This window comes from Choloepus didactylus, chromosome 2 (genome assembly GCF_015220235.1).
Source record: "Choloepus didactylus isolate mChoDid1 chromosome 2, mChoDid1.pri, whole genome shotgun sequence".
In the NCBI taxonomy this organism is placed as follows: Eukaryota; Metazoa; Chordata; class Mammalia; order Pilosa; family Megalonychidae; genus Choloepus; species Choloepus didactylus.
Genome location: NC_051308.1, coordinates 80,649,132 through 80,664,410, shown reverse-complemented (window position 1 = coordinate 80,664,410; position 15,279 = coordinate 80,649,132). Strand labels below are relative to the sequence as shown.

Sequence of the window (15,279 nt, the reverse complement as noted above, 5' to 3'; positions counted from 1 at the left end):
TCAGAAGAGGGGCTGGCTTAAAATGATCAGCTTTATCAGGAGCTTTTGCAAGTACCGCAGATTTATGCTGGATCCCAATAAGCGCCAAGAATTTGAAGAGTATCTTCACCTGGAAATGTATAATAACAAGGACAGTAAGTCACTTTACTATGTACTCCTCTTCCCCATTGATATTTCAGCCACAAGCGTTCACCCAGATGAGAAGCTACAGAGTTCATTGCTTCTTGCCGTGTCTGTGTCAGCCTGGGGACTAGCAAGAACTCCTGCATGCAAAGTCAAGCCCAGGCCTGACTAGAGATGGGCGCAATCTCAGGAGCTTCTGCTTAGGGAGCCAACAAGGGTTGGAAAGATTTAGTATAAGGGACATGCTAGAATTCCCATTTTGCAAAACTATTTCCTTATGTTGTATAATTTGGTCTTTTGGAAATTCTTTTTTCTTTGGAAAACAGAAAATAATAAAAATTACAGAAATATGTAGTGTAAAAGTGAAAATCCCTCAAGAGATAACATTGTTAATACTCTGTGAACTTGCCTTCTGATTATTTTCCTACAGGTATTTAATATACATACAATTTCTCACCTTTCCATCATATAATTTAATTATATAATTATGTAATTATATAATAAAAATAACTATCATTTTTAATGCCATATGTTCTATTTGTAACTTGCTTTTATACATTTAATAATGTATCTTGGGCATCATTTCATATCAGTACACATATATCTGCTTTGTTGTTTTGACTGCCAAAGAGTATCCATTGTAAGAATTTATTCAGCTACTTCATTCACTCATTCGTTTATTCATTCATTCATCATCCTTTTCTAGAATCTGCTCTGTGGCAGACATTCTGCCAAGTGCTGGGGATACAGTAGTGAACACACAGCATAAGATTTGCCCCCATGGCACTTATAATTCTATGAGTGAGACAGAAAATAAGAGCCACAGACGGAGCCAGACTCCTGGGCTCAAATCTGTCACTTTCTAGTGGAATGATGTTGGGAGGGTGACTTTGTGCCTCAGTTTTCTCATTCATAGAATGGGAACAATAATGGTACCTATCTCATAAGGTTGTTGTGAGGACTGAGCTACTACATGTTTCAGAATGATGCTTGTTGCATAGTAAGTGCTATAAGAGGGTTACCCTTGTTATTGCTGTCATTATATGATTGTGATGAGTGAGCCTAATGATAATTGCAGGGAGACCCTAATTAGTTAGGTGGGTTACATAAGAGACTTCTTCCAGGAAATGACATTCCTGGTATGTGCAGAACCCTAAAATAAGAAAAGGGATGGTGCAGTTGAAGAACTGCAATCAGGCCAGTTGGACTAGAAATTAATGAGATGGGGGAAAGTGCATGAGATTGAGTCATGTCTCTCTCGATGACTTTTGAGTTGTTCCAACTCTCACTTTAGCAAACAATGCTGTGAAAAATATTACATATTTTGCAATTGTATGTTCCTAGAAATAAATTCCTTAAAATGAAAGTACTGGGTAAAAGTTTAAGAAAAGTTAAATTTTGGCCTCCAACAACATTGCACCAATTTATACTCTCACCAACAGTGTAAATGAGTGCCTGGTTCCTCATGTACTCACCAACAATGGGCATTATATATTTTTAAAAATTGCCAGTCTAGAAGATGAAAGATAATATATCATTCTTATTTACATTTCTTTAATTAGTAGCTGCAGCACCTTTTAATGTATTTATTGGTCATGTGTTGTGAAAGAAGGGAGCCGACTCCGTCTCTGTGTTCATGCAAAAGAAAGTTTTTTTCTACTCATTCCTACAGGTTTTTATAGCATACAAGGGAGTCTCCTACGTGACTGTTTTCAGGTATTTCAGGGAGGGTGCATTTTTTCTAAAGCCATAAGATGTGATTGCATGTCTTTGATCTCAAGGGACAATCTCTTAGAGGCTAGACGGGCGACAGCAGGAGCAGGAGACAGGAGCACGGAAGGAGCCCAACGACTTTACCCTTGTCTAAATTGGTGCCTGCCTTCAGGCACGCAAAGATTTGGTCTTCTCCCGCTTAGGAGGCGGCCTCCCTGTATAACCTATCAAGCCAGGGAATCTTCCATGTCTCCACAACGTGTATTCTTTTTTGAGCTATTCATGTCATTTGTCTATTTTTCCGTTGGAATTTTAATGTTTTAATTATATTTTTGTTTCTGAAAACTTTTTATATGTATCTTTTATGAACCGCTTTACAACCAATCATTTAGGATGCAAGATTTGTTCTTTTATATGCAATCGGCTCAAGCCCTCATGCCCCAGAATGACAGGAAGTCCAGTTTCACCTTCTTTGACTTCCCACTTCCCCACTAACACGTGAGAGCTCTCAGACAAAAGTGAGTATGCAGCCCAGTGGGATGTCTGCCTGACTTCCAATTCCACTTCCATGCAAGGAAGAGCCTGGTGACAGGCAGTCTGCTCTTCCAAGTTTTGCTGCGAAGTATGATACACATGAAAATGAGCATGCGAGCAACTATGGACCAGACAGCCAAGTCGAGAAATAGAAAATGGCGTAACCCAGGCAACCCTGTGTGCTGCTCTTCAGCCACACTCCCTACCCTCAATGGATGTAACCACTCTCTTGAACACAGATGTTCATTTTATTGTGTTTTAAAATGTACATACGTTTTCATAATCTCCCTATATTATCTTGACTCAAACAAATCTTTGAGCCCCACTGGCACCTCCACTTTATTAATCCTATTGATTTTCTCAGGCCAGAGTATGTGTTTTTATTTTCCCCGAGAAAGCAGAAGCAATCAGAAGAGAACTTTCACAGCTTCTCCTCACTAAATTACCCAATCAACCTCCCCTGAACTCACATGCCCTGTTCCAGGGGGGAAGCTGCCCATCTTTGCTCCTAAGCAAGGATCCATCCCTTCTTATCTACTCAAGGACATCGTTACTCCAAGCAGCTTGCTTGTGCTCCTGCATCATTTTAATTTTTTCTGTTGGATGATTCAATCAGAATTGTACCTTTCGAGTAAAAAAATAACACCTGCCTCATCCACAATCCCTTCCAATTACCTGGAATGTTTTTCTCTTTAGAATGAAGATCCTCAAGAGCTGTGCATTCTTGCTACTTTTTTTTCCTTCTCTTTCCATGTTTAATTATTTTTATAGACTTTATTTTTAGTGCAGTTTTAGGTTTACAGAAAGATTGTGCAGAAAGCCCAGAGTTCCTGTATACTTCCTGTCCCCTGCCCCTACCACAACAATTTTCCCTTTCATTCACTTCTTGCATTAGTGTGGTATATTTGTTACAACCAATGGACCAATATTGATACATTATTATTAACTAAAGTCCATAGTTTACTTTAGGATTCACTCTCTGTGTTTGTAGTTCTGTGGGTTTTGACAAATGCAAAATGTCATGTATCTACCATTATGATATCATACAGAATAGTTTCACTGTCTGAAAAATGGCCTTTTATCCACCTATTCATTCCTCATCTCCCACTCCTGAACCCCTGTCAACCACTGATTGTTTTTCTGTCTCTATAGTTTTTCCTTTTCTACAGTGTCAAATAATTGGAATTGTACAGTATGTAGCCTTTTCAGACTGGCTTCCTTCACTTAACAGTATGCATTTAAGTTTCCGCCATGTCTTTTCATGTCTTGATAGCTCATTTCTTTTATTGCTGAATAATATTCCACTATATGGATGGATGTGCCACAGTTTGTTTATTCATTTACCTGTCGAAGGACATCTTGGTTACTTCCAAGTTTTGGTAATTATGAATTAAGCTGTTATAAACATTTGCGTTCAGGATTTTTTGTGGGTACCAGTTTTCAACTCAGTTGTGTAAATACCCAGAAGTGTGATTGCTGGATCCTATGGTTAGCCCATGTTTAACTTTGAAAGAATTGGGCAAACTGTCTTCCAACATGGCTATATCATTTTGTGTTGCTACAGCAGTGAGAATTTCACTTGCTCCACATCCTTGCCAGCAATTCGTGTTGTCAGTGTTTTGGATTTTAATCATTCTAATAAGTATATAGTGGTATCTCGTTGTTTTAATTTGCAAGTGAAAGTGGCCTCTTTTATAATGCTCTCAAGTTTTAATATTAAGATTCTATTGACTTCACGAAATGACTTGGAGGATCGTTCCATTCTTTCTGTTTTCTAGAGGTGTTTTTATAGTATTAGTGTTAATGTTTCCTGGAACAATCTTAAAATATGGATTCCATTACCTTACTCATTGTAGGATCCTTTGGATTTTCTATTTCTTCTTGTTTTTATTTGGTTAAGTTGTATTTTTCTGGGAATTCCTCCATTTCATCTAAATTTTCAGTTTTGTCAGCATAAGGTTGTTCATACATCTTCTAATGATCCTTTTATTTTTTTATTTTAATTTTTTCACATGTGAGTTATTTTATTGTACTCTCTATCCACCAATTGACAGAATAATCCGATTTTCTTTAAGGACTTGGGTTTCTGTACTTCTCTCTACCCCTGCACTTCTACCACTTTTTTGATCAGGTCCATTATTTTCTTACTTTCATTAAACCTAATTCCAGTTCTCATTCAATAACCTATATGCAAGACCAAGCATTGGCCCCTATCTTCCTCTGAAGTGTTTTGCTCCTTTCAACACAATCTTCTCTCCTATTGTTGCCATATCCCCAATTCACTGTAAACTCTGCCATTGTAATGATCTCTAGGGCCTTGACCTCTTCCTATAGCCCATTCTACCGTTTCTATCCGGAGTCCTTTCTACTAACCTGGTTTAACCAACACCCTGCTTCATATTGGCCTTGTCAATCTTAAAACTCTGATAGAGAAAGCCATGCATGGTGTTGGTGTTTCCCACTAGAAATTAACATGATTTAACCTACTTTGGATCTTCAGTACCACCTTATATTTCTTTTTCTAGTTTTATTCTATCATCTGCATCTGAGTCCTCACATCCATTTTATTCCTCTTAATTCCAGTAGACTTTTGGTTTTCCCATGAAACTTTTCATACTCAGAACAAGGCCATCTGACATGAATTACTGTTTCTTGGCTAGAATTACACATATTTTGTAATACCATCTAGTCTATCCTCCTTTCCTTCAGATTCAGAAAAATGAATGTCTCCATTATTTTCAATGTTGACACATACAACTTGACCCAATACATTCACATTTCCTGTAGTATCCGTCAATTCCTTCTTTCTTGTACATATCAAATTCCTTAATTTCCATGATATTAACCTTTATTCCATCTTAATCATTATATTCATTATGTTCATGTTTTCATTTAAAACCTTGATTGAATTCATAATAGTTGTTTTAAGTTCTTATCTGTCAATTCCATCTTCTCTATCATTTCTGGGTGTGTTTCTATTCACTGGTTTTTCTGTTGGTTATGGGTTAGAGTTTCCTGCTTCTTCACTTGTCTGATACTTTTTGGTAAAATAGTGGACAATATTACACTGTTGGTGTCTGGATTTTGGTAGTTTTTGTTGTTCTTACTGTTGTTGTTTTCTTCCTCCTCTCATTGGTAACTTTTGTTGTTGGTGTCGTTATTATGTTTTAAACTTCCATGAATATATATGTATATGCATGTGTATGTGCATGTATATGTATGCAAGTATATCCCCTTCTCCATTCTTAAACATATTTTTCTCCATTTTGAATTATTTTCATTTCTCCACATCTTGGAGATCAGTATACAGTAATTTATAATGATAATTTTCATTCTTTTTTGCAAGTGCACAGAACTCCATTGATATAATGTAGTTTATTCATGGAGTCACCTAGTGATTGATGTTTAAGTTGTGCTTACTCTTTTTCTATTACAAGTAGTCCCTGCAATGAATATCTTGTGCATAAATCTCATATTTGGTCAGTATGTCTTGGAATAGGCATTTACTACAGCATTACATGATCAAAAGATGATTATATTTGTAAATTTTGGTTAACACTGTCAATATCTCTTCCATAGGAGTGATCACCGTTTTGCATTTCAACCAGCAATATATGAGAATGCTCTTTCCTATAATCTCTTCCTCAGAATATGCTCTCAGACTTTTGGATTTTTGCAATCTAATGGGAAAGCAATGATAGCTCAGGATGTTTTAGATTTGTATTTCTCTATTATGAATGAATTGGAACATCTTTTCATATACTTGAGTCATTTGAATGATTTTTTATTGTTAACTCTTTGCTATTTCTCTAGCTCATTTTCTTAAAAAATTGTCTTCTCCATTATTAGAAATATTAACTCTGTCTGTTATATAATTGCAAGTTATAAATTAGATGGTAATGTGCCTTTTTACTGTGCTTATTGTGTATTTTGTCATGAAAATGTTTTTTTTTTTAATTTCACGTAGTCAAATTCATCTTTTTCTCTATTGCTTATGGATGTTGGGACATATTTGTGAGCATTTTCCCCTTCCCAGTCATACAGTCATACAGGAATTCACATGTGAACTCTTCTAATACTTATAGAATTTTTTTTACATTCATACATATACACATACATACACACACATATAATGTTTTTTTATTGTATACAGTATCCACAGTAACATCACTTCTTCTGACATTGGTTATTTGTGTCCCCTGTCTTGCTAATTCTAGTCCTTTCATAAAACCACTGTTTGCTTTTTGATTGCCTTGGCACTGTACTAAATGTAAAAAGGATTTCTGTGATCTTAGATCAAGAGTAGAACACCGTCTCCTATGTGAAATAGTTTGGGTGATGAGCACTGCCTTTTTAAAATCTGCCTCAAGCTTCATACAGTTTTTGGGTCTGATAAACACCTTATTTCCTCCTGTAATGTGCTTTCTCATCACATCTCTGAAACATACCCTTTCTCTGCCTCCATTCTGCTCCCTGTGGATCTCCCATGATCCCTGGCCCTCTTTATTATCTATCTAGAATTAGAGTTACCCCTTATTGATCCCAAAAGTACTTGCTTCAGTTCTACCAAGAATCTATACGGGTCCTTGAGATCCTGCCTTTACTGTTAATAAATCTTTTTCCCAATTATGTTTGCCTGAATTATGCACATCAGCTAAGCTGTTTTTTTTTTAAGGCATTAGAAACTTTTAGCATCCAAACTCAGACTTCAATGGCATTATTGAATCATTTATTCAATAGATATTTATAAATTACCTTATATGAGCTAAGCTCTGTGCTAGATTCTGAAGATAAACCAATAAACAAAACAAATATTGGCCCTGCTTTAATGGAATATAAATTCCAGAAGGGGAAATAAGCAAAACAAGAATAATAAAATGTTTTTAGATTAATTAAGGGAAGTACATTAGTTTTGTGAGAATCCATGACAGAGAGAGTGAACATAGACTACAGGATAATGGAAGGCCTGGAGGAAATGGCAAGTAAGTTGAATTTTGAAGGATAAGTGGGAGTAAATAAGGAAAAGGATGAAGGAGAAGACTTCCAAATAGAGGAAATGGCAGGTATGAAAACCCAGAGGTAAAGGTGAGTATCATGCATTAGAGGAGTTAGAGGAGGATCAGTATGGTCAAAAGATAGAGCAGTATAAAGGCAGAAGGGTGAGAAATGAGGCTGGAGGGGTCATCAGGCTTAGAGGTTATTGAACCTTATAGGCCACTTGAAGAGTTTTAGCTTCATTTGATGTGCAATGAGAAGTTTTAAAGGAGCTATTCCCTTTTAACATCCTTATGGAGATATAATTGAAATATAGTGAGTTGCATATTTTTAAGATGTACTGTTTAAGTTTTGACATATATATATGTGTATGTGTATATACATATGTGTGTGTGTGTGTGTGTGTGTGTGTGTATAGCTGTGAAACCATCACAGCTAACAAGATAGTGAACATATAACATCACCCTCAAATATTTCCTCAGGCTCCTTTGTCATTCCTCCACACCACCCCTTCCACCTTCCTCACCTCACTCCCACCCACAGCAACCACTGATCTGCTTTCTATCACTGTAGATTAGTTTTCATTTGCTAGAATTTTATATAAATAGAATCATAAAGTACTCTTTTTTTTTTCACCTGGCTTCTTTTAGTCATCATCATTATTTTTTGAGATTCATTGATGTTGTTGAATGTATCAATAGTTCATTTTTATTGCTGGGTACTGTTCCAGAGTATGTGTATACTACCATTGGTTTATCCATTCACCTATTAATGGGTATTTGGACTGTTTCCAGTTTTTTAGCTATTACAAATGAAGTTGCAATGAATATCCATATAAAAGTCATTATACGTACATATGCTTTCATATCTCTTGAGTAAATACCTAGGAGTGGAATGGTTGGAACATACGGTGGGCGTATGTTTACACTTTTTCAGAAAACTGCTAAACAGTTCTCCAAAGTGATTGCACCATTTTACATTCCTACTACAAGGTATAAAAGTTCCAGTTTCTCCATATCCTCATCACCTCTTGGTTAGATCAGTCTCTTTTTTATTGTGGCACAGTCTAAAGTTGTGTAGTTTTATTTCATTGTGGTTTTAATTTGCCATTCTTTAATCATCAGGTTTTCATTGGCTTATTTGCCATCTGTATATCTTGTTTGGTGATGTGTTGTTCAAATCTTTTGCCCATTTCTTTATTGGGTGTTTGTTTTTTATTATTGAATTGTGAGAGTACTTTATATATTTTGGGTACATGTTTTTTATCATATATATACTTTGCAAGTATTTTCTACCAGGTTGTGTCATATTTTTCCATTCTCCTAATAGTGGCTTTCAAACAGCAGAAGTTTTAAATTTTGATGTAGTCCATTTTATCAATTTCACTTTTTTATGGCTCTTGCTTTTGGTGTCATATCTAAGAAAACTTTGCCTAATTCAAGGTAATAAAGGTTATCTACCATGTTTGTTTTTCCTAGAAATTTTATTGTTTTAGATTTCACATTTAGATAAATGTTCATTGTTACTTAATTTTTTATACAGGGCAAGGTATGGATTGAAGTTGTGTTTGGTTTATATGCATATTGATATCCAATTGTTGCAGTACATTTGATAAAAATGCTGTCCTTTCTCCACTAGGTTATCTTTTTTACCTTTGTTAATAATATGTTATCCAAATGTGTGTGAGCGTACATCTGGGCTCTCAGTTTTGTTCCATCGATCTTTCTTATACCAATAACACAGTTTGATTACTGTAATTTTATGAGTCTTGAAATCAGATAGTGTTAGCCTTCCAACTTTTTCCTCTTTGTCAAAGTTGTCCTGGCATTTTAGGTCTTTTGCATTTTCATTTGAATTTTAGAATCAGATTGTCAAAGTCCACCAAAAAAAAAAAGCTGTTTTGGCTTTTGATTTGGATTGTATTGAATCTATAGAGCAATTTTGAGAAAATTGACATCTTGACAATATAGTCCTCTGACCCATGAACAAAATCTATCTCTATATTTAGATTTTCTTAAATTTCTGTCAGCAGTGTTTTATAGTTTTCAGTATATGAATCTTTCATATATTTTGTCAGATTTATCCTTGAGTATTTCATATTTCTTAATGCCATTGTAAATGGTATTTAAAAATTTTAATCTCAGTTTGTTGCCAACATACAAAATCCAATTGATTTTTGTGTAATATTCTTGTATCCTATAACCTTGCTGAAACTACTTATTACTTCTAGTAGGTCTTTTCTTTTTTTTTTTTTTTTTTTTTGGTAGACTCCATTGAATTTTTTACATGGACAGTCATGCGTATGTGAATAAACAATTTTACTCCTTCCTGTAAAATCTGGATGCCTTTTATTTCCTTTTCTTGCATGATTGTACTAGCCAGAACCTCCATATACAATGTTCAAAAAAAGTAGTGAAAGCAGATACCTTTATCTTTTTTCCTGATCATAGAAAATAAGTATCCTTTTACAGGTTGAAAAGTTCCCTTCTTTTCCCAGTTTGTTGAGAATTTAATCAGGGGTGGCTGTTGGTTCTGTTAAATGTTTTATCTGCATCTGTTGAGAGAATCACATTTTTTTTTCTGTTTTAGTTTATTAATATGGTGAGTTACATTGGCTGTGAAATGTTAAGCCAGCTCTATATATACCCAAGATAAACCCCTTTTGGTCATCATGCATTCTCCTTTTTGTATATTGTTGGAGTTGACTTTTAAATTTTGTTTAGAATTTTGGTATCTATATTTATGAGGGATATTAGTCTGTAGTTTTCCTGTAATACATTTGGTTTTACAATTAGGGTAATGCTGACCTCAAAAATGAGTTGGGAAGTATTCTCTCCTCCTAAATTTTCTGGAATAGTTGTATAGAACTGGTGTTATTTCTTCCTTAAGTATTTGGTAAAATTCAACAGTGAAGCCATCTGTGCCTGGAGATTTTTTGTGGAAAGGTTTTTTACTACAAATTTAATTGCTTTAAGAGATACAAGGCTCAGTTGTAAAATTTATAGACATAAAGTTGTTTATAGTATTCCTTTATTATCCTTTTGATATCTGTAAAATCTGTAGGGATATCACCTCTCTCATTCCTGATGTTGGTAATTTGTGTCTTCTCTCTTTTTTTCTCATCAATCTGGATAAAAGTATATCAATTGTTTTGATTGTTTCAAAGAAACAGCTTTTGGTTTTATTGATTTTCTCTATTGTTTATCTGTTTTCTATTTCACTTATTTTTCTCCTTTCTTCTGCATAATTTGGATTTATTTATCTCCTCTTTTAATAGTTTCTTAAAGTAGTTTCCTCTTACAGTTTCTGAGATCATTAATGCAAAACCTTCCTTCTTTTCTAATATAGGTATTGAGAGCTATGAATTTCTCCTTAAGTGCTGTGTTAGTTTTTAGTGACATATCACAAATTCTATGTCATATTTTCATTTCTACTCGGTTCAAAATATTTCTAATTGCCCTTTTGATATCTTCTTTGACCCATGAACTATGTAAAGTGTGTTTTTTTTTCCAAATATCTGTGGATTTTCCAGATATCTTTCCATTATTGATTTTGAATTTAATTCCATTGTAGGTAGAGAACATATTTTATATGACCTGAATCCTTTTAAATTTATTGACCTTTTTTTTATGGTTCAAAATATGGGCTATCTTGGTAAAATATTCCATGTGCACTTAGGTAAAAAAAAAAAAAAATGTGTGTTCTGCTGTACTTCAGTGTAGTTTTCCATAAATGTCAATTAGGTCATGTTGGCTGATAAGGTTGTTCAAGTCTACTCTACCCTTGCCAATTTTATGTCTACACATTTCATCAATTTTTAAGAGAGTGTATGGCAATCTTCAGTTACCATTGTGGATTTAATAATCTCCCCTTGCAGTTCTATCATTTTTCACTTTATGTGTCTTGAATCTCTGTTATTAGGGTCCTAGATGTTTGGGATTGTTATGTCCTCTGATTAATTGATCCATTTATCATTATGAAGTGAACTTCTTTATCCTTCATAATATTCTTTACACTAATATCTATTTTGAAATCAACCATGGTGGGGTATTTACACTATAGAAATTGATAAGTACCACAAATGAGCCAACTACAAATCACCGACTCCCACCCCTAGCCAGTTTGCAAGCAGTCCACTGCTCACAGGTTTCTTGGGTAGTTTTAGCACTCCTTTTTCCTAAATTCTCTGGCCATCATATCAACTTCACAGTTTGCCAGACTTATTTTCCTTTTCCTTCAGACTGAAGCCTTAAGAGAGAAAGTTAGAGAGAGATTGCAACTCTAGTACAAAGAAGTGTCTGGGGCTATAATAGGTGTTAGGTATTTATTGAATGTTTTAGTTACCTTCCCATCTTACATGTAACCCTGCACCTAAAGGAATCCCACTTATACCATAGGGAGTACCATTCCCACATCAATTATTCCTAAGACAGTATCTGGAATAAAGGATTTAGGGGAAGAACAGTAAATTTTAGAGCTGGATTAGGCAATTTTCTTAAACCCAGGCAGGCATTTAACTTAGGCATACCTGTTAGACCCAGCCCCAAACTGTTCTCTTCTCATCCCAGAATCCCTACAGATGGATACCTCTGGATATATTCTAGTCAAGAAACTTCTTAAAATTATTGTCTGATTTTTCTGACATATAATCCAAACCTTCCAGAACCTTCCATGCTCTCCTTCACTCATTCCCATCTCTTTTCTGCACCTTAGCTTCCTGCCTTCGGTTTCTTTTATAAATTTCTTCTATACTCATATTTCATTTTTTCTTTGTGCTATTTTCCCAGTTTATTCGTAAATTAATTCCCCAGTAAACTTGAAAGCATCTTCAGAACCATACACTCCACTGTGGAGGTCACATCTGCATGTTCAGTTCTCACAGTCTCCACAGAAAGGTTATGAATTAGCACAACTACAGTGTGATTACGTTTCTCTTAAATTAGCACCAGGCAAATGCCTTTCATTATTCAGGAGGCTTGGTTTTGGTTTTGGTTTTGGTTTTGTGTGTGTGTGTGTGTGTGTGTGTGTGTGTGTGTTGTACGTGTGTTGTCACACCATCTGGGCAAACGGCCTTGTCAGCAGTCCTTTTACAAGTCAGTCAAGTCTAAATAAAAGGTTGAACCCAACAATAGAGTTTTCAATAGACTAGTTCAATAGACCCACAGAGTGGATCCAGCTTCCTTTCTTCATTTGGCTATGAGCAAGTTGAAGGCGTCAGGCTTAAGAGTGGCTTAGTCAACCCAGGTTGTAATGTCTTCTTTCTCACTCAGATTTCACTGGAGCACCCAACGCAGCTGGACGCCCTGGCCCACTCCCCTCTAATATCCGGAGTGGAGATCATGAGAATGAAGAAATAACTCTTCTGAAGCGGCGTATATTGGGCCACAGGATTATCACAGTCAACTATCTGGTCAATGATTTATATTTCTTTTCTGAAATGGAGAAGTAAGTTTCCCACATCCCCTCCACTCTTGACTTTCCATCCTTTTACCTCTCAGCAAGGACTAGGTTGGTCCTATAAGTGGCATAGTGGTTTCAGGTCTGCCAGGCAAGAGTCTCTATCTGAAAATCTTCCTGAATGTCATGACTGTAGCAATGGCCACCATTCTTTTCTTTGGGTCCTAAAAAGCTCGTCAGTATTCTGGAGTTCCCAATATTGAAATGTACTCACTTATTTCCAGGAAGTAGAGCATTTTTTCCCAGTATTTATAAATACAATAGTAGTTCTTGGACCAGTAGTTCTTCAGTTAAAGCAGGAATTAAAATAGCAATTATAATAATAAGCATTATGTCTGTGTTTGGCATTAAACAGATACTTTAAGTTAAAACATAACAGCACACCTTCATTCACCTGCCAAACTTCTGATGTAGAGCCAAAGTCATTCCTCTGATTGGAATTATCTTTCTTGTATCAACGGTACCCAAAATGCTGTCTACTAATTCTAATTTTGCTTTCTTTAAAATGGAGCAAGCATTCAAAGATTGCTGCAAAGTAATATAATCTGAATTTTTATGCTTTTTTTTTTTTGCTGTTTTAAATGGTCTTGCCTCATAATTCAACAGTGATTTGTTTTAAAACAACTTGCCTTTATTGGAATGTTCCAAAGCATTTAGATTTATTTTCAGAGAAACAATAGCTACTTTCTGTTTTCATGTTCATAATTCATCAATTATATAATTCATAATCGTAGTAACAAGAACAACAGACAAAACATGACTAACTCTCAGTAAACATCCATTTCAACTAGTTGGAGGATATGCATGAGGGTATACCAGGGGTGGTCCACTAGGGCATGCGTCTGTGCAGGCTGTGGGCCTCGTCGGGATGTTCTTCAGAAGAAATGGAGAGCACCAGGTAACCCAGAGCATCAGTTAGGAGAGTTGAGTTAAGAGATCTTCCACTGCAGAGGGATGTGGTTCTGTTCTGCAAATCAGTATTGATCGATTACTCTAAATTGAGCACCGAGTTTGGCTTTTGCAGATACAAAACCAGCTAGGATACGTTCTCCATTCTCCAAGATCCCACAAACTGATGGGGATGGCAGACAAGATGCAAATAAAAATCGGGAAGTGGTACAATAAGTGCTGTGGTCGAGTCAGGCACAGGAAGGCCATTTAGACAAATGTGAGGCCTCAGGTGAGGTTTCCAGGGAGACAGGTCACCTATGCTGAATTTTGGAGGATGAGTGGGGGTTAGTCAGATAAAAAGGTTTGTCAGGGCCACAGAAGGGGGGCGGGCAGAAAGGGAGGCCAGTCAGAAAGAACAGCCTCCACTGCTACCATTAGAGTTCCCTCCACTATCATCTCTCCTGACTGGTTCCTCTGCGTTCTTGCTTGCCCTCTACAGACTATTTTCTGCGCAGCAACCAGAGCGGTCTTTTAAAAATGTAAACTGCACCATGTCACTCTCCTACCTAAAATGATCTGGTAGCTTCCCATCACTACTAGGATAAAGTTCAAACCCACTACCATTGCCTTAAGGGTTCATTGTGAGTGGCCTCTGCCTGCAGCCTGGAGCTCATCTTGTACTTGTCACCACCTGCCCCTAGCTGTGCAGATCGCCACTCTGCACCCCCCACCCCCCAGGCCAGGCTGAGTAGGGGTCTGCTTTAGAGCCTTTCTGCATGCTCATGAAGGACCCCTGGCCCTCGGATCTTCAAAGGTCTGGCTCTTTCTTTCTCATCATTCAAACCTCGCTGCCCGCCTCCCTCCCAATCACATCATTTTCTTTTGTTATCATCATAGCACTCTACTGGACATTTAATTATTCATTTATTTACTCCTTATCGATTGTAAGCTCCTGGAGAGTAGGACCCGTTTACCATGTTTGTTGCTGAATCCCTACTCCTGTAACAGTGCCTGGTACAGAGACCCTTAATAAATATCTGGTAATTAAATCAATGAATGGATGTGCAGAACATGCTGATGAGGGAAGGTTCTTAGTAATCTACTATCAGGGAGATTTAAAATACTGAAGACTTAAAATTGCTTCAGAGAAGTAAACTATGTACTGAAATCATTTTAGGTAAGGTAAAACTGACAGATATTTGTTGCTGTAGAAAGTTGTAGTAATTTTGAGGTTCAGCAAAGGAGAGGGAACAAAGAGCAAGATAGCATTCAGCCCTTGAAATAGAGATGAAACTGTTGCAGGGGCCAACATGAGTGAAAAAGGGACGATGGGATAAATAAGGGGATTTGTGGTGAAGAAATACATTTGAAGGAGCATCTAGCATATTTTCTGACATGTGGTAGGTGCTCAATGAATATTTATTTGCCAATGGGCAAATTATAATTGAATGAATGAAACTGCAAACCCAGCCCGGACTTGACCCTGCCTTTTCTTAGGCCAGGAAATAGGTCTGGGCCTGGTACCCTATATAGTCACCTGCTTCCATCCTTTTCTTGCTGATTTCC

The 15,279-nt window shown here is 36.4% G+C and overlaps 1 protein-coding gene across 7 annotated transcripts in view; it reads left to right on the top strand.

Moving 5' to 3' along the window:
- Positions 1–15,279, top strand: part of RGSL1 (regulator of G protein signaling like 1) — a 107,709-nt gene that overhangs the window by 80,615 nt on the left and 11,815 nt on the right. For all 7 annotated transcript variants that reach the window (XM_037825215.1, XM_037825220.1, XM_037825214.1 and 4 more), the window contains 2 exons: positions 5–134; positions 12,636–12,810. In XM_037825215.1, coding sequence (XP_037681143.1) covers positions 5–134; positions 12,636–12,810 — 305 coding nt within the window. The remainder of the gene's footprint in view (positions 1–4; positions 135–12,635; positions 12,811–15,279) is intronic.